The sequence below is a fragment of the Malaclemys terrapin genome, chromosome 2 (assembly GCF_027887155.1).
Source record: "Malaclemys terrapin pileata isolate rMalTer1 chromosome 2, rMalTer1.hap1, whole genome shotgun sequence".
Classification (NCBI taxonomy): Eukaryota; Metazoa; Chordata; order Testudines; family Emydidae; genus Malaclemys; species Malaclemys terrapin.
Window position 1 is genome coordinate 31,561,063 of NC_071506.1, and position 27,029 is coordinate 31,588,091.

Genomic DNA, 27,029 nt, shown 5'->3' on the forward strand with positions numbered 1-27,029 from the left:
TATTCTGGTTGCAAGAATTAAAGTTTTCAGGAGGAGAAACATCTTCCCCCACCCAATAGATTAATTGGGAGAATGTTTAGGAAGACTGAATACAATTAGCCAAGTTGGAATCTGCTTAGGACAGCGTGGTTAATATCCCATTAATCATATAAATAACCAGATATAGATATAGTGTCTGAACAGCTCACCAATACAGAAAGGTGATTAAAGAACCAATCATTCTTTTTTCCAGTGACATTACATAAATAAATGTGCTCCCATAATAGCATGCAGCATTAAGTCTAAACTGAGAAAAGTATGCACGTCAGACTGATATTTAAAATGAGACCATGACAATCTCATCCACTTGAGAATCTCTGCCTACAATTACAGTACATTCCTCTCTTGGATTGCAAGTGTGACACTGCTGAAAATGGTGTCAGCAAAAAGTAAAATCCACTTCATTTCCACCCCTGCTGGTTCCCAACCACAGCAAGCCTGTTTGCTGTTGTTATAAAAAAGGAAACAACTGTATGGATGATAATCAGCTCAACAGAAACATTATTCTCTCTTCAGTATAGGTCAATATCATCTTACATACGAGAATGCAAGCATATTTTTAAAGCATCTTTCCCAACATTTATAAATAAAGCAATTAAGAGTAGAACAGCAAAGGTACATTTTCTGAAATTAAGCACAGAAGCAAAGAATTCTTTAAAATTATTTAATTACATGTTTCAGATAAGCATAATAGATGGTACAGTAGATTTCCCACCACTGAATTATTTACACCCTTTTTTCTTTAAGCTTCAACCATCTGTTAAGAGTTTATGTCCCCATCATCAAACTGTCACTGCAGCAATCACTGTTCTTGTATAAGGGGGGTGCTGGGATAGGGCTATTGCAGAAAACATTGTTCCATCAAGGTATGATTTGCAGGGTCGGTGTTTTATTTTTAAGATCCATCTACTAATAGTTCAAGATACTTTATGGAAGAATTCTGGCTTCCAAGATGGCCTGAAGAATGCATTAAAATCAAGCAGTGAGTTGAGTTCTAAAAATACTTAAATCAATACAAATGATGCTTTATGTCGGAAAATTGGAATTCTCCTTCCTGCTGGTACAGTCATCCTAGAACTGCTTGTGTTAGGATAGTTTTACACCAATTTTGTTCTGCTCTTTCTTCATTAGCCTTTGTGCCTCTTTCTCCATTTTCTTCCTTTGTTGTTCTGCTGCTCTCTTTTCCCTTTCTGCTATCTTCTGCTGCCTGCAATTTGAAGGGAGAACATCAGATTCACTCCTTTAGAAAACAGTGCAAGATCCCTTTTACACTGGCTGAAGCTAGACAATTCTTACTTACATGTTTTAAATAAATACTGAACTTCTTACCTCAGGAAAAAAGACTTGTAACTGTGAGCATTAAAGTGTACTGAGCCTGCAAGCCCCTTTAGCAATGATGCCTGGAATTGTGTTATTTCTGTGCTCCTAATTAGGCAGATATCAATTAACCTGCTTTTTGCTCATGCTCAGATTGTTGAAAGAGGGAATATTCTGCACTTTAAGTAAGCTGATGTCCAACTTTGCTTCTGTTAGATCTCTCACACTGCATTTTCCCCAGTGAAGACAAGGGTTATAGATCTTATCTGTTGGCATCTCTGTATCAGAATCCAGTAATTGTTGTACTTTATTCTTGAGCTGTAGGATATCAATCGCTCTGGCTAAGCCCTTGTGTCCCACTTTTAAAAGACAGATACTTTTTTTCACTGCAGAAATTGCTTCATGGATTTGATCCAAAAAGCCTACTGAATTCAATGAAAGGATTCCCATGGATTTCAAGGGCTTTGGATTAGGCCCAGTATGAACATCTTAACAAGTTGAAGAATTTCATGAGATACAGGAAGAACGTAACTGATTCACTTGCACATCTCTGTGAGACCCATGAGATCACTAGGGAGATATATTTGGAATGAGTTGGGGGGCGGAGGGGGGAAAGAGTAAAATAATGTAGCAGTCGAAGACACTTGTTAAAATGTTGGTTGGTTTTGTTTTTTGTTGTTACTTTTCCATTTTTTATGTACAGTTTTCTATCATGCTTTTATAGATAATCAAGACTTTGTATACAGATCTAATGAAATTTCTTAGATCTCATGCAGTGACCTTTCTTCTAAATGCATTTCTGCACTTATCAGTCCTCCAAACATCCATCATACATAGGTACAACTGGAATTAACTAGGCTAAATACAGTTATACAAACAAGCTTCTTAAAAAAAAAAAAAAAAATCGGTCTGCCTCAGTCTAGAATCAGAACACTCAAAATAAGGACCTGAGATTTCTAGACTGAAGAGTTTGCTTGCTTCGAGTTTCTCTTCTCATTTGTGCCCCAACAGGAGTTTCATTTGTCTGCCCACTCCCTCAATACAAATGCTGGAAAATGTTTTCCTCTCAACATCCTCCTTGAGACACAGACAGACAGGGACTCCTGCCTCGCTTCCTACACCCTCTCTATTGTCAGTCAAGTTCTCATACATTGAAAGCAGTCTAGACAAACTCCAGCTGCTGATGCAACACCACTTGTTCCTCAATAGTGTCCAAATTTGCCGCACCTCCCAATCGGGTTTATTCTCCACCTTAAACCTGGGCATTAACCATCTTGGTCAATGAGCCAGAATACTAAGGGCTAATCTACCTTTTGAGATTTGTTTTCAGAGTTAAAGAACTAGTTAGAAAGTTAACAAAACTCCGAGCTCCACACAGTAGAGTAACTGAGGGTGTAATTTCCACACTACAATGCACAACTGAATGCTATCACATCTCCCTCACTCTGTATGGAGACAGTCTAAGGACAAGTACAGACTGACTGGGAAATACACATAGCAAATCCATGATCATAGAAAACTGTGTTAGCTGTGAGGTCTTAAAGCTTTGATCAGTGTGTAATTTTCGTTTTATAGAAACTGTAAATTAAGAATGTAGTTGGTAGAGTCTACTTTTTCTCAATTGTAATTGCCTAGATTAAACACTGGGATTAAGAGGTTTACCATTACCTACCATTTTTTTTTTTTATTAAAGTTAGCTATTAGGTCACATAGAATTCAATAGTCCAGATTTCTAAAATATTTTGGGCTTGATTATGCCAAATGCTGAATGCTTAGCTTCCACTGACATTAATGAGCAAGTCCTTATTCACTTAAAAATATTATCATGTCAAATTAAAACAACAGACATTGATCAAAACCACAAACACCAGACCTGAGAACCCTCAAACTCTGGATTAAACATCACTGCTCAGCCCATCTTTAATTTAAAGCAGTATGGCCTCTGTGTCAGGTTGCCACTGGGATAGAAATTAAAAAGCCAAAGAAACAACAACCTATTCCACCTTGTCTATCCCTGAAGGCAGCATCTTCCTTCTATTGCTCTCAGAGCCCAGGCCATCACTGTTTGAAGGATTTGTTCAAAGGGTCAGCTCTCCGGTTGCCATGAGCACACAAAAATCATGTAATTTGCTAGAGAAACAAGATAGAATTTGTTCATTTCATCCCCCCCCCCCCCCCCCCGGTTAAATTTTCCCAGGAGTGGGAGGTGAGTGGCACAATAACAGTGACTGAATTCATACTCCAGAGAGTGAGGGATTGACGCCATCTTCTGCATTTGATAAGCAATAACAGACAGGTAAGGAGGATCCTGGATCCAGTATTATTCCTTGCTTTTGTTAATGATGGTGGCATGGAATATGCTATTTAATATGTACACAATAAATCTGCCATCTTTCTTGCAAGTTTTCTGAAGGGTAGGATTAAAACATGAGAGTTTTGATGAACTGGAAGATAGGGTAATATCAAAAATAAGATTCAGTGATAGCAGAGCAGTTCATGTTGGAAAGAATAAGAAGAATGGGGGAATAAGGGCTGTGCAGTAGGGAGGATGTGAGGTTTTCAGTGAATAATAAATTAATCCATCTAAATAAAGAATGCATACTCATAGAAGTCCAATGTTATTTTAATTGCATAGGCAGAATCAGAGAGAAAGTTGAGGGAAGACTAGATCATGTAATCTGAACTCCTGTAGAACACAGACCATTACATTTTACCCAGTTATCCCTGTAGGGTCCAATAATGGGTATTTGCATACTTCCAGAAAGGCAGTCAGTCTTGATCTGAAAACATCAGGAGATGGAGAATGTACCCCTTCCCTTGGTTTGTTCTAATAGTTAAATCTCTCTCACTGTTAAAAATTTGTACCTCATTTCTAATTTGAATTGGTCTGGCTCCAGCTTCCAGCCATTGGTTCTTCTTGTGCCTTTCTCTGCCAGACTAAAGAGCCCATTAGTACCTGGTATTTCTCCCTGGGAATGTTCTTGTAGTGTCCCTCTGAAGTGTCCCTAATCTTTGTTTGCCAGAAGCTGGAAATGGGCGACAGGAGATGGATCACTTGATGATTATTGTTCATTCCCTCTGAAGCACCTGGCATTGGTTACTGTCAGAAGACAGGATACTGAGTTACATGAACTATTGGTCAGCCCCCGTATGGCCGTTCTCATGTTCTTGTATACAGCAATAAAGTCACCTCTCAATTTTCTTTTTGATAAACTTAACAAATGGAGCTCTTTACGTCTCTCACTGTAAGGCATTTTCTCCACTCTTCAAATTATTTTTTGTCTCTCTGTTCTGCATCCTTTCCAATTTTTCAACATCCTTTTTAAAATGGACACCAGACCTGCTTGCAGTATTCCAGCATCAGTCTCACCAATGTCTCATACGGAGGTAAAAATCACCTCCTTACTCTTACTCCCATTTATACACCCAAGGAACACATTAATCCTTTTGGGCACAGCATCACACTTGGGAGCTTGTGCTGACTTGCTTGTCCATTATAACCCCTAATTCATTTTCAGAGTCTCTGCGTTCCTTCAGGCAGTCCCCCATACTGTAGGTACAGCCTGCATTCCTTGTGCCTAGATGTAGGAATATCACAAACATGAAGGCAGCTATTCTGTCCTACATGGGCCAGCTTAGGAATCAAGAGAAGAGACATGAACATGTGCTTCTTTGAGAAAAGACTGAGGCAGGCATGAAAATTGTCTGCATATGTGTAAAAGATGGTTATAAAGAAGACAGGAACCCATTACTTCTAGTCACTGAGGCAGAACAACTAATGGGTTTAAGCTTCAGGAGGATTACTAACAACTATTAGGCAAACTAACTTAGATCAGCTGAACAACAGATGTGATGTCAAGGGAAGCCGTGGAGCTATTCACCGTCAGTCTTCTACACTAGTACTCTAAATCCCAAGGGAGTGCCAACATCCTGCATCAAGGACATTTATTTTACTATCTGCAGCTTTCCCTCATCCTAAATAGCAGACATGCTGCGTGGGTTTCACAGCAACAGCCTACTACTAACCCTGCAAAAGGAAATTCTGGCGCAGTGATTTGGGTGGGAGAGAGAGGGAAAACAAAAGGCTGCATGTGAAGATACCATCTATGCAAATAGTTCATACATGTAAAAATAATGGTATTTATCAAAGTCTCATGTGGAACTAAATATTTAGTTAATGGCAGCACTCAAAGGCTTAGTAATCATAACTACTGCCAACAGTTCTTATGCTCTCTCTTTAAACTGCAAGCTATACAGTGAATTCCTGCCTGCACTAAGATTCCTAAGTGGTTTACTGCACCCTCTGCTGGCTAACCAAGCCATTTTTGTTTTGTAGAAACCACACATGCAACAACATGCATGACGAAAAGGAGCTCTCATAAAGATGCACACATCAGTGGTGAATTATTGTCACCATTATATCTCCTGTGATATTATAGCTATATCAACTGGGTTTGCTGTAGTAAGATACAACTTTTTGCTGCTGTTTCAAGTTTACAGGTCAGTATCTAGAATTTTAAATATTCTCTACTAAAAGAGCTTAAATGGTGGTGAAAGATCAAGCTAGTATAAAACTAGATATGGTATGTAGGGAAAAAATATTTAACAACTGGCTCTTCAATTTACCAGAGAAAAGTATAACACGATCCAGTGGCTGGAAGTTGAAGCTAGACAAATTCAGACTGGAAATAAGAAGTAAGTTTTTAATACTGAGAATAATTATCATTGGAGCAACTTACCAACAGTCGTGGGGGATTCTCCTTTATTGAAAAATTTTTGAATCAAGATTGGATGTTTTTCTAAAAGATATGTCTAGGAATTATTTTGCTATTATGGCCTGTGTTATATATGAGTCAGACTATATGATCACAGTGGTTCCTTCTGGCCTTGAATCTATAAAAAGGTTAAAGAAGAAACAGAATCTGTTTGAGGCTAAGTTTGTTCCATTTCTCATTAATACAGTGCCCACAACCTGCCAGAACCAAATCTGGATGCCTATAGTTAGGCACCTAAACCAAAATATAGATAATAAAAGCAACCCAAATTTCTGGGCACTTGCTGCCACTGACTTCAATGGGAACTGGAGGGAGGACAGTAGAGAGGAGTCATTTATTTAGTAGTCAGATTTGGAGCTGAGGGCCTAAGAACAGGCAACGAAGTTGGCCTAGGCACTTTACAAATGGAGATGAAGACAAGGCCTCTGCCACAAAGAGCTTACAACCTAGATGGGCAACGCATAGATGAAGCCAGGCAAAAGAGACTCAATAAAAGCACAAAGAATGACCAGACAGTGAAAGCAGAGCAAACCTCTGATGAATTCCAGCATTCCCTGTTATTAATTCCTTGCAAATTAACCTGGTCCAGAGGGGAGGATTACAGTGTGCAGGATTTTGGAGAAAAGAGCATATTCAGAAGTGACTTGAAGGAGGAGGGGGCAGAAGCACAAAGGACCACATTGGGCAGAGGACTGCATGAAAGAAGACCCAGAGACTAGTATGGGAGGACAGGAAAGATTTCGACGTGCATGTTGAGACAAAGGGTGAAAATAAAATGTTAAAAGTCTCTAATACAAGTCAACATTCAGCAGTATAATTGTTCTGCGTGTACTGTATATACATACAACACACAAAACTCCACCTATTAGTGCATGAAAGTACTTTCAATCTATACGATTTTGGAAGGACATTTTGTCCTTTTTGCCTGACTCAGGGAAGATGATTTTCTCCTTCCAGAAACAGTACCACAATGTAAATGAGACACCAGGACAAACATATGAAATGTATGCAAGATTCTGAGCAGTTTCCTGACCCCATAGCCCAATCTTGCAGTGCAAATGAACCAGCAGGCAGCCAGATCTTCTTAGCTGGCTTAGCTCCCACATCACCCCTCTGCAGTCCTTGGCACCCAGGCAGGGAATTGTTGGAGCATGGCTGGAGTGCACTGCAGTTTGGCAACCTCTGGCTGGAGAAAAGCCCCTTTGGGAACCAGAGGGCCAGCTAATACCATATATTCCACAGCAGCTCCTAAGCCAAGACAACATATACCCTGCCCCAGAATTAAGGAGCTGCGACTGGTTTCTTTGTAACTCCCCCTCTCTACTGCACCCAGTGGAAACTGAGCACAGTGAATGACAGTATGTTTGTTACAATGTAAACAGATGTGCTGCTGCCCTGTTATGACAGCCTAGCAAAAACTGTCTCAACAGCTGCAGCAGCCAGAGAGGGGAGTTCTCTGTCCTCCACCAGCAGAAGGTGAGACGTTCGGCCTAACTGGGACAGTTAGCTTTTGCTTTCCTCCACTTTCCTTTTTTAAAACAAAGGAAAACATGTCAGTGCACTGAGAACTTTCCCCAATTAAAAATTAAGTCAGGAAACATAAAAAAGTATCAACAGGAGTGTTAACTCAGCCACACTACATGTACAGACAATGTTCTCGTCAAGCTTTTCCAGTTAAAATGTGTAGCTTAGTATTCTTGCTTATGGTATAAAATGCAGGAGGATAAAACAAAGAGACAGAAAACAGATCCAACTTAACACTGCCAATGGAAACCTTTACATTCCTGATTAGGATATGAATTGTGCAGCCATAATAATGTATTCAAGCTGTATTTTTACATTTATTTATATTATACTGAACAACAATTAAATTGCCAGACTAGGGGAGTGCTGAAATTATTTTATCATAATTCAATATGGACAAAATGTAATTTCCAAAGTCTGAAACTGGTATTGTTCAAAATGATGTGCTTAACCCATTCTCGCCGTTATTAAACAAACAAATGAAAAAAGCGTTCCAAAAACAGATACTGTGGTGATGAACACAGTACAAGAATCTAAACAGAACAGTCTTTGAGCATGATTGCGCATAGACAGCCTTCATCAAGAGACTGCAAAAGGATATAAATATCCTAAAATTGTGTACTATTGTACTATATGCCTTGACATTCCAGAGCTGACACAGTGTCCCTTCTCCCCTCTGATTTTAGTAAGTGTTCAGAAATTTTAATAAAATATTAATGCTGACACTGTGTAGTAAACTAGTGATGTTTACAGAAAGTCCTATTTGTTATTTTAACTAAGCTAGTAAGAATACAGTTGAGTCGGTGTGGATTCAAGAATTTATTTACTTAATATTTCCACTGAATTTTCAACTAAAAAACAAAAAAAAACAAAAAACCCCACCACTGATTCCTCACATACTGTCCTAAACTGTTGTACAACATTTCCCATCTTTGAATTTAACAGCACACTGCTATGTATGTATTCTGTAAGTGCTTCAGGAATCACCCAATTGAAAGATGCTATTGGTACATCAAGGTTTTTAATTGTGATTTTACTATTTGTATACTCTAGTGACTCAATTTTTTCCACTTATGTACCTTGCTATTAAATTGAGTTTTAATGTAGCAGTGCAGAGTACACTTTATCTTTATTATTTCTAGAATGTAAAGCAATTAAAACTATTCCTTGCTAAATAAAATCCCATTATTCTTATTATATAAACAAGTGTTTAACATGCCAAATTCTTGGCATGTGTGAATAAGGTCTTAATGGAAGGAAAACGTATGGTATAAAATTTGTATATATTGAAGATTGGTGGGGAACGGGGAGAGAGTGAAATCCTATGTAATGCATGTTCCGCAAATTAAGTAGGATTGCTAAATTGGCTAAAATATGATTGTGCTAAAAATTGCTCGAGCCTGGTCAGCTACAGAATTGTTTAAATTACCTAAGAACTTCTTCTGCCTGCCAGGCAGCATCTTCCTCTTCTTCCCAGGCATTAGTGTTTTCCTGCCAGGTATCCAGGTCTCCCAATTCAGGCTGAAAACAAAAGACCAAGAATATAATAAACGTACGCAAACCATCTCCCCACCTCATTTCCAGATAAAACCATGTTGAAACTCAGAAAGCAAAGCTATTTAGTGTTAAGGGTTTTATAAATCTGCTTTATGACAATATGGAAATATCTTCTCCTAGTACCAGACAGGATTGTTTTGAGTTTCCCAACCATCCCCCCAAACAAAAAAAATTAAAAAAATAAATAAAACCCACCCCAAAATCAACCCCCCCAACAAACCATACTGAAGAAGTGAGAAACAACTATTGAACTGATCGCAGTGAAGACAAATATTGATGGAGCTAGTACCGCTTTCTAAAGAAAGCAGGCTAAAACATCTGCCTAGCTTCCAGAATTTTCTAGATTCTAGCAAAGTCCCCACCCATTACTACTCATCCACATACTTCCCCCACTTTCCAATCTATAGTATCAATCATTATCTATCTTAGGTACTCATATGGCCTCAATTACGGTAACGAGAAGCGATGTGATCCCTAGTGTATATGCAGTTATATCAGCAAAACTGCACTTTTACTATTATAGCTTGTTTTACCCTTTGGGGGGCTGGTTTTACTCTACTGGTGCAAAGTACAACTTTGCTGGTACAGCTGTGTCCACGCCAGGAGTGCTTTGCCAGTATAGTAGTATTCCTCTACTGATAAAATACTCCTAGTGTAGACGTAGCCTAAGTGACCTGTTGAAGGTCACACAGGAAGTCTGTGGCAATGCAGGGAATTGAACTCACGTCTCCTGAGTTCCAGGCTAGTGCCCTTCCACCAGACCCTCATTCCTCATGACTGATGCCAGCTTTTCCCCTTCCTCTCTATGCTGAGACAGTTTCTATGACTTTCTTATTGTTCCTCAATAGATATTACAAGAACCTTGATGCTTTCACCACTTCTCTTTTACCTTTTCAAATTAATAACAGTTTTCACACAGACTGAAATTAGAACTCAATGTTTCTAGCGTCTAAAACCCTACCAAATGTATGTTATCCATATGTACTTTTACAATTCAGTGGCAGGTTATTAGAAGCAGTAGTTATGTAAGAAATAAATTTAAATATTTATAAAAAAACCGATTCTACCATTCTAAAAAGGTATTACATTTACAGAGCACCTTATATCTTCAGAGTACTTTGCAAACAAGTTAATCCTACCTACACTCTGAGTTAGTCAAGTATCACCTCATTTTACATATGGTGTTATACCCCACATTTCTTGTCCTAGTACACCTTTGTTGTCAAGGCAAACATGGTCAGCATAAGTGCATGAAGATCAATGCAAATTGTTCCTCTGCCCTTTCACCGTGGGATTAACATGTAATCTCCAAAAGCCTAGAGCTCTCTGGTTTAGGAAATATGGTAACAGTCAGGATGCATCTCAGACTAAATTTCCAGCAGGCTGACTTGTATTCCCTTCTGCTCATCTCCTCTTTTCAAGAGCTAGGCAGACAGTACTAATTCCACTAATTCACCAATTCAAATTCAGCATCGCCTGCTCAAATAGCTCTTATTCTTTATCAACAATTCAGGTACTTTATAGATACTTATCCCTCCTCCCCCAGCGACCTCTCTCTCTACTGAAGAGCAGACACACTGCCATATAAATAAGAATCAAAACACATAGTATACTTACAGACTGGTGAATAAAAGGAATATCTTGTGTAGCTGCTAATCTACTAGAAAATCCTGCATTTCCATCTTGGATCCCAAAATTTAGAGGTTCTCTTTTTTTAATAACAATCTGAAAGACAACATTGAAAAGGGGGAAAGGAGAAGAAGAGGGGAGGAAATCAGAGTTTTATACCACCATTGAGAGCTAATAAGAGCATGATACTCTTTTTTTCAGTGCTATAATACACTACACCTATATATTTTAATAGGCAAAATGGCACAAAACATCCCTTTAAATAATTTAGTGTCCTCCTTTTATTTTTTTGAACGCCTGGTAATTTCTTTATGTGCTTCACTTTTACCAGTACAGAGAGACACACACAGAAGTTTCTTCTCTTCTTGAAAGGCAGGTCAGTAAATGTAACATGGGGACTAAAACCAACGAGGAGTCCTTGTGGCACCTTAGAGACTAACAAATTTATTTGGGCATAAGCTTTAGTGGGATATAACCCACTTCATCTGATGCATGGAGTGGAAAATACAGTAAGCAGGTATAAATATACAGCACATGAAAAGATGGGAGTTGCCTTACCAAGTTGGGGTGGGGGTCAGTACTAACGAGGTCGATTCAATTAGGGTGGATGTGGTACATTCCCAACAGTTGACAAGAAGGGGTGAATACCAACAGAGGGAAAATTATTATTATTTTATATAGTGACCCAGCCACTCCCACTCTTTATTCAGGCCTAATTTGATGGTGTTGAGTTTGCAAATTAATTCAAGTTCTGCAGTTTCTCGTTAAAGTCTGTTTTTGAAGTTTTTTTGTTGAAGAATGGCGACTTAAGTCTGTTACTGAGTGTCCAGGAAGACTGAAGTGCTCTCCTATGGTTTTTGAATATTACAATTCTTGATGTCTGATTTGTGTTCACTTATTCTATTGCGTAGAGACTTTTCAGTTTGGCCAATGTACATGGCAAAGAGGCATTGCTGGCACATGATGGCATATATCAGATTGGTAGATGTGCAAGTGAATGAGCCCTTAATGGTGTGGCTGATGTGGTTGGGTCCTATGATGGTGTCCCTTGAATAGATATGCGGACAGAGTTGGCAACGGGGTTTGACTAAGAGCATCATGTGCCTTTTTAATGGCTTATCCTCATACAAGTTAAGAGCCTACACACATATTCTGTCTCTAGCATCTGAAATCCACAGAAATGCAAATCCCAATACAGGCCACCACTTTGTAATAATCCACCATGATTCATCAGCAGGGCCTGAACCTGGGAAATTCAGTACCAAATCAGAAGCCTCCACCAGCCAAGTGACTCCTTTAGCACAAATGATAGAGTTCTGTGCTTTTGGGCTGGAGGTTCAAAGTTCATACCTGCTGAGGATCCATGGTGGTGGTCATTCCACAAACAATGAGAATCTCAACTTTTGAGTATGCACCTCTGCCTCACCAGCTGGAGGATTTCCACACTGAAACCAAAGTATGCGTTTAACAACTCTACATTTAACTACAAATATGGACCAACCAACCAACCACAAACTCATTTCCTGGTACTGGTAGAGAAAAGACAGAATTACCAAATTAGAATCTTTCTGTGCCCCAGCTGTCACCAGCACAAAGCAATGGGACCCAAATACCCCAGAGATGTTAAGGAAAAGGAAAAGGAAAAAGAGGCAAGTTAAACAGATTCAAGCCAAGCTATTGATTACATCACCAAATAAACAGAGCTAGGAAGAAAAAGCATGTATTCCTCTTTTCACGTTTCTCAAGGATGTGTCAGGAAAGGCCTACCAAGATATGGGGAGTTCCCCAAGTACTGCCCAGAAGACATATCACCATTTGCAGAAGAAAGCAAACTGAAACAATAGAACTTTGGGTATGTCTACATTCACGCTGGTGAAATTTCCAGCTGGAGGAGACATGTCTATGCTAACTCTGATCAAGCTAGCGTGCTAAAAATAGAAGTGTAGAATCAGCATGAGGGAATAGCAGCTATGAGTAGGTACTTAGTGTCTTGGAGGGATCATACTAGGGGGAGCTAGCTCCTTACTCTGCTTGGGCTGCCACAGCTACACTTCTATTTTTATGTATGTTAGCTCGATTGGAGCTAGTACAGGTGTCTTCAAGATGGAAACTACACCTTCCAGGTTGAATGTAGACATAACCCTTAGAGAATGTATTGACAGTACTGTCAAGTGCAGTTTTGTGCAGTTCTTCAACTGAAACACCTCCGTTTTTTTCCCAGGAGACTAGTCAAATGTTTTATGTTAATGTAAGAAATGCCCAGACAGCTTGTATGGTTTTGATATGCAGTTTTATCATATTAGCTAACAAACCTAAACACTGGGGCAGAACAGAGTATTTACAAAGACGAATAATTACTCAAAATAGCAGTGCAGCCTCTTTATAATTAGGGCTGTCAAGCAATTAAAAAAATTAATCATGAGTAATCGTGCTATTAAACAATATTCGAATACCATTTATATATTTTGGGATATTTTCCACATATATTAATTTCAATTACAAACACAGAATAGAAAGTATACAGTGCTCACTTTATGTTTATTTTTTATTATAAATATCTGCACTGTAAAAATAAAATAAATCATATTTTTCAATTCACTTAATACAAGTACTGCAGTGCAATCTCTTTATCAAGAAAGTGGAACTTACAAATGTACAGTTATGTACAAAAACAACTGCATTCAAAAATAAAACCATGTAAAACTTTAGAGCCTACAAGTCCACTCAGTCCTACTACTTGTTCAGCCAATCGCTCAGACAAGTTTGTTTACATTTGTAGGAGATAATACTGCCTGCTTCTTGTTTACGTCACCTGAAAGTGAGAATAGGCATTTGCATGGCACTGTTGTAGCCGACGTTGCAAGACATTTATATGCCATATACACTACAGATTCGTATGCCCCTGCATGCTTTGGCCACCATTCCAGAGGACGTGTATCCATGCTGATGATGGGTTCTGCTCAATAACGATCCAAAGCTGTGTAGGCCAACGCATGTTCATTTTCATCATCTGAGTCAGATGTCACCAGCAGAAGGTTGATTTTCTTTTTTGGTGGTTCGGGTTCTGTAGTTTCTACAGCGGAGTGTTGCTCTTTTAAGACTTCTGAAAGCATGCTCCACACCCCGTCCCGCTCAGATTTTGGAAGGCACTTCAGATTCTTAAATCTTGGGTTGAGTGCTGTGGCTATCTTTGGAAATCTCACATTGGTATCTTCTTCCCGTTTTGTCAAATCTGCAGTGAAAGTGTTCTTAAAATGAACAACATGCTGGGTCATCATGTGAGACTGCTATAACATGAAATATATGGCAGAAGTTGGGTAAAACACAGAAGACATACAGGTCTCCCCCAAGGATTTCAGTCACAAATTTAATTAACGCATTATTTTTTTAACAAGCATTATCAGCATGGAGCATGTCCTCTGGAATGGTGGCCAAAGCATGAAGGGGCATATGAATCTTTAGCATGTCTGGCACTTATATACCTTGCAGTGCCAGCTACAAAAATGCCATGCAAACGTCTGTTCTCACTTTCAGGTGATATTGCAAATAGGAAGCGGGCAGCATTATCTCCCGTAAATGTAAACAAATTTTTTTCTCTTAGCAATTGACTGCACAAGAATTAGGACTGAGTAGACTTGTAGGCTCTAAAGTTCTACATTGCTTTGTTTTTGAGTGCAGTTATGTAACAAAAACCAAAAAATCTATATTTGTAAGTTGTGCTTTCACGATAAAGAGATTTCTTTGGTACTTGTATGAGATAAACAGAAAAATTCTATTTCTTTTATCATTTTTATAGTGTGAATAATTGTAATAAAAATAATATAAAGTGAGCACTGTACACTTTGTATTCTGTGTTGTAACTGAAATCAATATACATGAAAAGTAGAAAAACATCCAAAATATTTAATACATTTCAATTGGTATTCTATTGTTTAACAGTGTGACTAAAACTGCGATTAACCGCGATTAATTTTTTTTTAGTTAATTTTGTGAGTTAACTGCGATTAATCAACAGCCCTATTTATAATACAACTTCTGTATTAGACAGGCATGTCTGGAACTGTATATTTTCATCACAGACCCAAATCTCTCATTAACTAAAATATTTGTGCATAAATCTCTTGATACCCATTACAGAAAAATGTATTTCAAAATTTTATTTCGGTATCACTCCACGCCACCCATGCTTCCCAGAATATACTCTGATTAAGGGACTTTCAAGTCACTGCTTGAATTTAAAAAACAGTAGAACATACCCACCTGGATTTCCTTGATGGAATAAGTTCTCCCTCCCACCCCACCAGGGCCAGCTCCAGGCACCAGCTTGTCAAGCAGGTGCTTGGGGCGGCCACTCTGGAGAGGGGCGGCACATCCAGCTATTCAATGGCAATTCGGCGGACGGTCCCTCACTCCGGCTTGGAGCGAAGGACCTTCCGCCAAATTGCCTCCGCAGATCGCGATTGTGACTTTTTTTTTTGGGCTGCTTGGGGTGGCCAAAACCCTGGAGCCAGCCCTGCACCCCACCTTCTTTGACAAAAGCAAGATTAGCCCATATCTTCCTATCTCTTCTCAGTTCCACATCAGAAAGCAGAATAAAACTGATGGAGAGAAGCACAATGCAAATACATATCTAATACTCCTGGGGTAATTCTGCACCACTGCACAATGTAGAATTTTACAGAAATTAATGGTGCAGAGATGTTGGCTGCCACTAGGGACCGCTGTACCTGGCAGAGCCCAGCTTGCAGACAGAAGACAAGGGGGGGGGGGGGGGGGGGGGAGGGAACTGGAGGGTTCCTAGCAGCTGCAGTTTTTGGCACACCCTGAAGAAAGAAGGGCAGCAGCATATGGGAAATGCTGTGCAAGTCCAGGACCCAGCATCAGGCTGTTTCTCCCTCTGGATCCCTGAACTCTAGGAGTGTAGGGGGTGAGAGTGTCTGGGCTGGAGGTGGAGGCCCTGCAGCTGATCTCGGGGGGGAGGGGGGGGTATAGGGTGAGCGTGTCTGGGCTGGGGGACCCCCACAGCTGGGCTCTGGAAGGGTAGGGGGTGAGACTATCTGGGTTGTGTCTCGGCTCTAGGAGAGGAGAGGGTGAGAGTGTCTGGGACTGGGGGGTGTGTAGCTGGGTTCTCGGGGGAGGGGATGCGAGTGTCTGGGCTGGGGAGGGCCCCATGGCTGGTCTCTGGGAGGGAGGGGTATGAGTGTCTGTCCCCCAGTCTGGGCTTTTGGGGGGGGGGGGGGGGGAGAGAAGGGGCAGAAAAATAGGAACTGAGTTTCTTTAACTTTCTACTCCCGGGAGGGAGGGAGAGCGAGAGAGAGAGCGAGAGAGAGAGAGTGTACTGTTATAGACATACTTGCTGACAGGAATTTTGAAATAAATTACTAAAATAATTGAAACTGGCATGATTATAGAGTGTTATTTTGACAAATAAAATTTGCAGAATTTTAAAATACTGTGTGCAGAATTTTAAATGTTTTGGCGCAGAATTCCCCCAGGAATAATCTAAATCCCCAAAACACATCAGCTAGGGCATCCAAATTAGATACCAGAAATGGGGCTGCTGAATTTTTGCCTGAAAACTCTGCTATTTATAATTGACCTACAAATTATTTCAAATTTCATGAATTGATTTAATAAGCGTATTTGCATGACTGAAACCTACTTTCTGTGTTTTCCTTATAGTTGGCGTCATGTCCTTAAAATAATCGGGCTCCAGTTGTTCTGAAGCATTCTGTTGTGTGGCTACATTCCCATTACCACCGTCAATCTTCACACTGGTTGGTGCTTCTTCATCCCATGAAGTCCAATCTTCTACTTCAGACTGAATACAATTGAACAACATCACTTTAGCATTTGACTTGTGAAAGATTAGAACATATTTTACTGGTTCAACAGGGTTAGTAGAATTGCTGTTTTACTCCACATCACCCAGCCCTTTAGAGACATTACCTGTTTAGGAACAGATGAATAATCCACTGTAGTTGGCAAAGTTATTTGGTCTCCACTTAACTTTCGTCCTCTTCCAGACCTGAAAGAGAAATGTAGGATTCCTCCAAGGTCTGAGAACATGAGCACTACATTAGAAAGAAAAGAGCTGCTGCAGGCTAAATGAGCTACTGGAAGAAAGGAACCTGATGAAAATCATGGCTAAAATCAATAACTAACAGAAATAACCCAAGAAGTGGTTCTAATACAATGTTGATAATAGGATTAAAATGGGACTCCCTAAACAAAGTTAATATTGAAAAAAAAATTTCAGTTTAATAATTTAAGGTGATGTTAGTAAGAAAATTTTAGAAGTTCAGTTTACTTTCCACTATTTATACTCTTGCTTTACACATTTTGCATTTCTCTCAGCTTGGACAATGGAATTTATAATCAATTTCACTTTCAAATTCTCAGTGCTTCAATGTTTGGGTTGTGAACACTGCAGGCTATGTTAGTTCAAGACAACTTTTCCCTTAGAATTTTTTTTTTTTTTTTAAATTCCTTGGAAACACTTCTGTAGCTTTTAGGTTTTATAAAACGGTTTGAATTTTACAAATTTATATTTTGAGCTAACAGTTTCCCTGTAATATGATAACTTAACAAAATAGAGAATACTGCTAGATTTCTAATGTGAGGGACAGGTAGGACAGGATTATATAAGATTCACCACTGGTATTCAACATGTACCACCATTTTGAGTACTGCAGTTTTATCCATCATACCAGGAAATTTCCTTAGAAGACAGAATGAAAAACTGTGACCATTTGGGGTTCAACCCATACAAGTGAGAGATTGTGTCAGCACCTGCCCTGTAACCCTGGTTGCCTTATATGCTCTGTTGCTGTGGCTTACTGCCCAGATACCAAGAGCTAGCAGACAAGCATGCAGTTCCTTGAGGTCTGTGTGCTGTGCAGCCCTAGATCAGCAAACTGACCCCAGCAGCCCGCCTACAACACAACAGCCCTACCCTGGTCTGCACCAGCCTTGGTTACTACTTGCAGGGTGACCCCAACACACCCCCAGTCCTAATTTTCCCCAAAACCATCAGCCCTGAAGTGTCCAGTCCTCTTCTGGAACACACAGAAGTAAAAAGGTTTGTTGTCCCTTTAAAGAGACAAAAGCACAGCTTATTATTTTAACTGGCATTAACAATCACCAATTCAAACACACCACTGGAATAGTTTAAGATTAAAAGTAAAACAAGTTTATTTACTCAAAAGTGGTTTTATGTAAGTTCAAGTACAAGTAAATAAAAGTAAAACACACTTTCTAGTGACTAAGATCTAACTCAACAAGCTACAACCTTTGGTAAGAAATCTTCCTTGAACAATCTTTCCTCCTTCCAGCCAGGGCTCTCTCTTAGTCAGGAACTTCCACAAAAGTACAAGGTGCTGGTTTCCTTGTCTTCCTAGGTGAAAGATGCCAAAGTGGCTTTCTGTCTCTGCTTATCTCTCTCAAAATTCATTGACCCTGTTCCAAGAAGCATGAAGATCTCATCCTGTTCTTCCCATCCCCCTATGTAAATGGTGTGCCCATTGTTTTGATTCCACCATTCTTAATTTACATAGAAGACAGATAGCTGCCTTCTCTCCAGTCTGGGGAAAAAAAAACATTTCTCTCCCTTTGATCAGACTTTAAAACACAATATTATCAAGTATCCATAATTCCTCATATAGTGTTCACAATGATCTTTGTCACCAGTTCACATATGATACTTTACATGACCCATTTTATATACAGATTATAACAGTGAGTTGGGGTATGCTGGGCTGATCAGGTCAGCTGAAACTCACTGCTGAATACCAGGGAATCCCTTGCCATCTGGCATTGAGGTTCTCATAGGGTCACACCTCCCCCCTTACAAAACTGCAGGAGGGTTAGCCACAGGCTGACTCAGAGGAAGCAGGTCAGAACCCTCTTTCCTGGACAGGGCATCTGCCACATTTTCTCCCCCCACCCCATATAGAGAAAAAAAAAAAAAACCTATTTTGTCTCCTTTGTCTGTTAACAGTCTCCAAGATATAATATCAGACAGTATCCATAATGTCACTTACAGTGCTGTTACAAACATTACACAGTGATATTAATGACCAGTGTGTTATTAGATTTCAAATGACATATTACATGCCACCTTAAATAAATATCATAACACCAAAGTGTGAGACGTAGTGAGTATGTCAGGTCTGACGAGAGTTGCTGACACAGAGTAGTGAACCACCAGTGGGCCTCTATTTCACAGGAACTAATGCCTTACAAGAACCTAGCAGGAAACTAACGTTCCAAATGCATGCCTTGCATAAACTTTCTCTTTAAGAATGCCAATAAATCAAGTTAGGACAAATACACTGTGGCTGATACAATATTATTTGGAGGGCTTGTTTTTTTTAATAAAATGACTGAACTTGTCAGACATGTATCAAACTCATATCTTCCAACAGCACAATCATCCACAGTACAATCAATCAATAGGTCTTGTCTACACTAGGATATTACCACAGCTGTAGTTTCACCATTGGAAGTTACAGTTTCGACAGAGTTCCAGCTTTTTCAACACGGTCATTTAACTCTGCTCTGATTGTCTATATGGCGATTTAGCGCACAGCAAGTCTATAGCACAGCAGCAGGTGTGCACTAGCTGGCCAGGTGGACACTGCTGCCACACACTAGAAGTTCTATAGTGTGCTCTGATCTACTGCTGTCTGAAACTTCTATTGCAGTGGCTCTCAACCTTTCCAGACTACTGTACCCCTTTCAAGAATCCGATCTGTCTTGTGTACCCCCAAGTTTCACCTCTCTTAAATACTTACAAAATCAGACATAAAAATACAGAAGTTTCAGGGCACACTCTTACTATCTCATTTTTACCATATAATTATAAATCAATTGGAATATAAATATTGTACTTACAGTGTCTAGTATACAGAGCAGTATAAACAAATCATTGTCTATGAAATTTTAGTTTGTACTGACTTTGTTAGTGCTTTTTATGTAGCCTGTTGTAAAACTAGGCAAATCTCTAAATGAGTTGATGTACCCCCGGAAGACCTCCCATTACCCCCAGGAGTACACGTACCCCTGGCTGAGAACCACTGTTCTAGTGCATGGCAGCAGCGTCCAGATGGTCCCTTAGTGTGCAGCAGACTGGCGTGCTATAGATTCACATCCCAGCTCATTGTGCACTAAACTGAAATAAAAACAAGCCCTTATATTTACACTACAGCCTCCACTGTTGCACACCAGTGAAGAATTATAGGTCTGAATTTTCCTCACACGGACAGTAAAACATGGGATGGTGTGGAGTAGATCTTTGAGCTATACAGTCTTTTCTTCCCTTTTCCGGTTGAGAGATCAGTTTCTGAAGTCAGCCATATAGAGCCTGAAAGCTTCAGGCCATTGCTCCTTTAGAAATTCTTTCCTAGTGCTGGATGGATAAATAATTGGGGAAAGAGCCCGAAGGACTCAGTGAGCATTGCTCAGTGAATCCACATATCAGTCTTAAGACCCTCACTCACTATAATACATGACAGGCAAACTGGGCACAGACTGAGAATCCACTGTTTGTACCAATGACCATGAACTGATTAATTTAGTATTCTGCAGCCAATATAAAGGACATATTAGGGAACAGTCAAAAGGCTTACAGCCAAGGAAAGTATTTGCTGCTAGATTGAGTGCTACATGCTCAAAGTTCCTGTTTCTATCCTTTATATGCAGGGAGAATATAGGCAACATTTTAGAAAAAAAATTGTGCTATCAGTTCCCACTGTAGTGTATTAAGATGGGAGACCACCAGCTTGAAAAGTTAGGTTTTTGGATTGAAATGTATCTATTATTGGTACACATGCTCCTGAAATTACTATAATAGAAAGACTAGAAAATATATTTTTCTCTATTTTTCTCTAATTTGTTTATTTTATGCACGTGACCGGAGCGGCTCCAGGCACCAGCGTAGCAAGCGCGTGCCTGGGGCGTCAAGCCACGGGGGGAGGCCTGCCGGTCGCTGTTAGAGCGGCAGTCAGGCGGCCTTTGGCGGCATGCCTGAGGGAGGTCCGCCGGTCCCGCGGTTTTGGCGGCAATTCGGCGGCGGGTACACCGAAGCCGCGGGACCGGCAGATCACCCGCAGGAATGCAGCCGAAGGCCGCCTGACTGCCGTGCTTGGGGTGGCAAAAAACAGAGCCGCCCCTGCATGTGACAGCATTATGCATGTAATCAGTTCCACTATTTTGTTGATAGTCATTTGCATTACTGATGTCCTGATCTGGAGAGTTCACATGTGTACCTTTCTCTAGGCACTGCAGGAGAGCATTTACCAGTAACAGGACCAGGCTTGAAACTGAAGAGACAGCATCTGATGTATGAACAGTGAGAAGAGAAAAGGGTGTTGGGGTGGGCCCAAATATGGTTAATACTGTTGTTCTTCATTTTGCCCAAAAGACCCTTATGGACACAGCAAGAAAGCGGAAAGATCGCTTATAATTTCTTTTAAGCACTCTACTTGAAAAACCCTCTATGAGAAGAGTGACTTTGTTTAAGTTAGTCCAGTTTAAAAAAAAAACAAAAAAAAACACAAGTTGGTAGTACCCTTTTAAATATAAGCATTAACATAACTTCTTCCAATGCTTTGAGCTCTCAGACTTTACAGTTAAGGTCAAAGAGCAACTCCATGAGACACACAAGCTCCCACATATTTGCAAAAGATCAATTTTTTTCTCCAGTTCCACAAGCTTTTTATTTTGGGAAAATAAGTCAACATTTGAAAGAAAAAGCTGAAGTCTTGCGGGAGCTTCCCTGTTTAGTAGACACCAAACACCACTACAATCTAATTTAAACGCCCTTCTAGACATACTTGTAAGTGATGGAAGTGCATCCCCATTTTCCAGCTTGTGTGCACTGGATTTCCACACGGCCCGCAGGCTCAGCACAAATCCTGAGGGTTTTTCCAATTGAAATGTCACTCTTGGATTACAACACTCACTCCTGCTGAGAAAGTAGGATGGAGCAAAGGAAGAGAACATTTAAAATGTGCTTCCACCTAAACTCAAGTAGCAACACAGTATTAAAAGGAGTGACAAAAACCAGAGCACTGGACTCTTGACTTATCAGTATTACCAATCCATCCTTAATGGTGTTAGTGCCTCTTCAACCATTAAAACTTTTAATGTGCTGAGAGTTTCTTTAAATGCTTTGGCCATCTCTACGATCATCAGTATATGAAATAATAGTTTGGATGAACAGTGAGTGGCCAATCGAGCACTGTACATCAGGGGTAGTGAACAGGCGGACCGCGGCTCAAATCCAGATGCCTTTTATTTACTTATCATCATCATCATTTTTGTATTATTTTTTCTGGAATCCGGACCTTGACCAAGAAATCTGGACCTTGACAAAAATAACTGACTTCTCCTGATGTATATAATTAAGTTTGATTTATGGAATACCAACAAAAAATCCCACAAAATACACTGACTCTCAGTAAAATTATGTTAGGCCTCAATACTGCAAAGACAACTGAATGGGATGGACTCCTGTCCCCATGCAGAGCCCCACCAACTTCAAAGGGACTCTAGATAGAGGCAGGGGTCCACTTGCATGTTTCTCTTTGCAGAATCAAGGCCTTAGAATTTAAAATATGTTTACTAGAACTTGTACAGGTAGCTGCTCCCTACCATTCACAGCAGTTGGGTGCCTACGATCTGGGAAAACCCAGATTTCCGGCTGCAGTAGCTTTCACAGTCTATTGGAAAAAATAATCCAACCCAATGGTGAAAATCAATGCACAGGAACTGATGAAGAAAGCAACAATGGTTTCACCCACAATAATGATTAACAAACAAAAACAAAACAAAACCCCCATAGCCCAACAGAGTTAAGGTTGTGAACAGACATTGATCAATTTCAATGTCACAGTTACAAACAAACAATTTTTTTTTTTTTTTAAATCAAGCTTTTGAAAGTCAGGAAACTAGAACAAAGGCTGAAACGTGACTGAGCACTTCTAGACTTTCTGATATTTAGGTGTTTTTATTTAAAGAGTACCATCTGACAGTGTTCCAACTCAATTAAAAAAAAACAACTAATGAACATTGTTTTAAAATAACTACATATCTATTTACATCCTTAAATAGCTTAAAAGGACACCCCAATTTAGGCCTTAATCCTACAAACAAACACATGCTTAACTTTAAACATATGAGTAGTTCAATCAACTTCACTACAACATGAGTGAAGTTAAGCATATGCTTTTAGGATCAGGGCCTTGAAAATCAAACTTCTCTCTGAAAGAATTGCACCTACTATTGCTACAAGTAGCTCCTAATCTTACTATAAATAAAGAAATTAAAATATGTTATTTCTCTATTTTTTCCTCTATGTTGACATGTGTATGTGAAGGCATTTTTGTTTAATTTCCCTTTTTATGTGACTCTCACACAGCAAAAGGAGAGAGGAAAAAACACTTAACACTAAACAAACTCTTTTTAAAACTGACTAGATTTTGAGTTGAGGATTTCCCAAAAAGTTTTGGCCTGATATTTTCGTACTAGAACTTGTATAGAGGTATTTGTTTTGTTTTAGGATTTTTTTCCCCCCAAACACCATTTTAAGTTTACCTTTGTACTGATTTTTTAAAAAATCATATATAATATCTTCACATACAAATTAAAGAATATATAAATCAACCTTCTAATCTGGGTTAAATAATGTGATCTATGTATAGACTGAGTAGGTTTACATGAATTCATGCATAGCAGAAGTGAGTGGAGCGATTACAGAAGTCTTTCCCCAGAAGGTAACCACTTCAATAAGGGAGAAAATGGAAGTTTCATCAGAAGCTCTACTCCTGCAGAATTCAGAAACATTTCTAGGCAAGTATTTAACCATTTCAGGAGTTCTATCAGCTTTGCAGGAACCCCAATCCAAGTGGCTCTTTGGTCCTACTATAGGACCAGAGACTTTTGGTTTCATTGCCTCACTCTGCTCCTGCACAGCTAAAGGTCTGCATGAAACATAGCCAGGAACCCTATGAGATTTGTGAACATAGCGTGCTTGTAAAACATCATAGATTTTTTTTTTAAAACTTTCCTTGAAGTTTAAGTTTGCAACCTGCTCTAAAACCTTTTCCAAAACTCTAAAAGGCTCTGCTCCAAAAGATAGGAATATAATCATTCCTCTAGCTGGACTACTATCCTGTCTCTAACAGTGACAAGCATCACATATTTCAGAAATAGATGCAAGAAGCCCTTAGACAGTGCTCATAGAGACAGTTCTTCCTTACCCCATTGTCAGAAGTTGGCTCATGCCTTGAAGCATGAGGGTTTCTCTCTCTTCTGGTTTTCTTTATTTTTTACGTCCTTCCTAAAATAACTCCGGATGTTCTTGTTAGTCATACACATGTCCAATCCTTTTTTGAACCGTGCTTAACCGTTGTTCTCAATGAAATGGGGTAGGAATGTGTTCCAAAGGCTAACTTTGTGTGGTGTGAAAGTGTTTCCTTTTATCAATTTTAAATTTGCTCCCTATCAATTCAACTGAATAACTCTCATTCTTGTATTGAGAGAAAAGGTAAATAGAAATGTCTGATCTACCTTCTCTATACCATTTGTTCTTTTGTATACCTTTAACCTGTCCCCTCTTATTTAATTCCTCTCTAAAGCACAACCCCTGTCTTTTCAATCTCTTTTATATTAAAGTTTATCCATACTTCATCGTTTTTGTCATTGATCTTTGATACCCGCACCACACACTTTTCACTGTATTTCTTTTTAGCTGTGGTGACCAGATATGAAAACTATTCCAAGAGGGAACATACCGAGTGTCTTCAGAAAAGAGTAAGGGGGGATTTGATAGCAGACTTCAACTACCTGAAAGGGGGTTCCAAAGAGGATGGAGCTCGGCTGTTCTCAGTGGTGGCAGATAACAGAACAAGGAGCAATGGTCTCAAGTTGCAGTGGGGGAGGTCCACGTTGGATATTAGGAAACACTATTTCACTAGGAGGGTGGTGAAGCACTGGAATGCGTTATCTAGGGAGGTGGTGGAGTCTCCTTCCTTGGAGGTTTTTAAGGCCCGGCTTGACAAAGCCCTGGCTGGGATGATTTAGTTGGGGTTGGTCCTGGTTTGAGCAGGGGATTGGACTAGATGACCTCCTGAGGTCTCTTCCAACCCTAATCTTCTATGATTCTAGTGAGTTTTTCCCCCACACTTTCTATCCCAGTGCTGAGGCATCCTAACATTTTCTTTACTTTCTTGACTGCAAATGCATATTAAGCAGAGGTTTTCATTGACCTGTTCATGATGAGACAGCCAGAAAACCTAGGTGTCATGAGGACAACAGAATAAGCCAAATTTTAAGTATCTCAACCATACTTTTTCACATATGACATATCACAAAGAAACAACATTTTAAAATTTTCTTCAAATAAATTCTAACTGATATTTTTAGTCTCATCTCTTACAGACCTGTACAATTTACCCCCAAGTTTTAAAAAAAGCCCTTAATGGGCAGAAGGCCATTTGAGGAGCTTCAGATAGACTGGTTTGGTTTTGGCAAACAAAAGTGGGAGGGTCACAATTAGGTTTATAATGGAAAGCTAGTGACAAATAATTGTGGACTTGATATTGTAATTTAAAAAAACCCTGACAGTTGGTAAGTGTATACTCTGCTCTGAGGAGGTTTTCAGCTAAAGACTGGGTGTTTTCTTCCAGAAATTCAGAGAACAGATTCTTTAGATATGTTTTTAGGAGACAACTTTCAAAACATGCTTTAAAAAAAAGTTAAAAATAGGCATAAGAGACAGCCAGTATTGTTGTGTTATAAACCATACTATGTATACACAGATGTAGAACATAGTCCAATTACTCACATTAGAGCACTCCATAATTTTGAATGTCAAATGAACATCAAGATGAAAGGTTTGAGTACAGTTTAACTATCATACACCTAGGCTTTGTTCTGCAGTTAAGAACTATGCAAATAACTAAGGGGAGAGGAAAAGATTAGAAGCAACTTGTATTTAAACAAAAGAATAGACAGTTTAATACATGAAACCATGTTATTTACCTGCATATTAACCTCTTAATGAAGGACAGCACTGCTGCCAGGCAAGTACAAATTTTAAAGAGCCGGAACTGTGTGATGGCCATGGCGAGAAACTTTGCCTGTAAAAAAAAACAACCAAAAAATTCAAATTAAAATATCCCAGATGCATAATACATCTTTACATAGCTTTTAGGCCTGATTAGCTTCTCACTTACCCATTAGTAAATCAAGAATAACTCCACTGAAGACAATGGAGTTACACCAGTGAGGGGGGGAGTCTATGCATTATACACAGTATGTACGTACTATTTGTCATCCATTATGACATTTTATTGACTTTGTAGTAGTCATATAACAAGTCCTTCAAATAAATAATCGGGGGGGAGAGGGGAAGGTGGGGCCCAGGATACTCAGGCAAACAAAAAAAAATATGTAAAAATACCATCACATAAGTACTGTATGAGCGAACATATTTGTCAGTTTAAAAATAATTGTAATATAACTCTATACAACCAATCTATTTTAGATATGATTATTATTACTACTACAGGTAGCTGCAGCCAAAACATGCTCACACAGTTCCTATGAACTGCAATAGGAACTCTAATCACAGAAGTTGGCCCTTGGAGAGCACGATGCCACCTTGAGCAATTGACTTTACCATCATAAGAAAGAACGATCCTAACAGGCCCCCCCATTTACACTACAGACATGGATGTCCCTTTGGTAATTGCACTGTTAAAATACACCTCTACCTCGATAGAACGCTGTCCTCGGGAGCCAAAAAAAAAATCTTACCGCGTTATAGGTGAAACCGCATTATATCGAACTTGCTTTGATCTGCTGGAGTGCACAGCCCCTCCCCCCCCGAGCACTGCTTTACCGCATTATATCAGAATTCGTGTTATATCGGGTCGTGTTATATCAGGGTAGAGGTGTATGTATTGTGGACAGGATTGTGCTGTAACCAAGTCACGAAACTGGGCTAGAGCCTTGGCGTTGGCTAAAACAGTTTAGAACACCTCAGAAACCGTCATTTCTCAGAGATGGTACTAATATAAGGGTTCTAGTCTCTCCAAAACCTTTAGATGGAGTATACCAAATTGATCTTAACAAATGTATTTTCATGAGTTACAGAATGTAGATTGGAATGAGCCACTACAA

The 27,029-nt window shown here is 39.5% G+C and overlaps 1 protein-coding gene across 3 annotated transcripts in view; it reads right to left on the bottom strand.

Moving 5' to 3' along the window:
- Positions 1-687: 687 nt before the first annotated feature.
- Positions 688-27,029, bottom strand: part of EBAG9 (estrogen receptor binding site associated antigen 9) — a 44,934-nt gene continuing 18,592 nt past the window's right edge. Inside the window, exons 2-8 of one of the 3 annotated variants that reach the window (XM_054020250.1) lie at positions 25,887-25,984; positions 21,677-21,807; positions 16,791-16,915; positions 16,504-16,662; positions 10,830-10,937; positions 9,085-9,176; positions 688-1,246 (exon numbers count right to left, since the gene is read on the bottom strand). In XM_054020250.1, the coding sequence (XP_053876225.1) occupies positions 1,126-1,246; positions 9,085-9,176; positions 10,830-10,937; positions 16,504-16,662; positions 16,791-16,915; positions 21,677-21,807; positions 25,887-25,969 (819 nt within the window). In that variant the 5' untranslated portion in view covers positions 25,970-25,984 and the 3' untranslated portion in view covers positions 688-1,125. Of the gene's footprint in view, positions 1,247-9,084; positions 9,177-10,829; positions 10,938-16,503; positions 16,663-16,790; positions 16,916-21,676; positions 21,811-25,886; positions 25,985-27,029 lie in introns of all 3 variants that reach the window. The other 2 variants (XM_054020249.1, XM_054020252.1) reach the window with 2 other exon arrangements.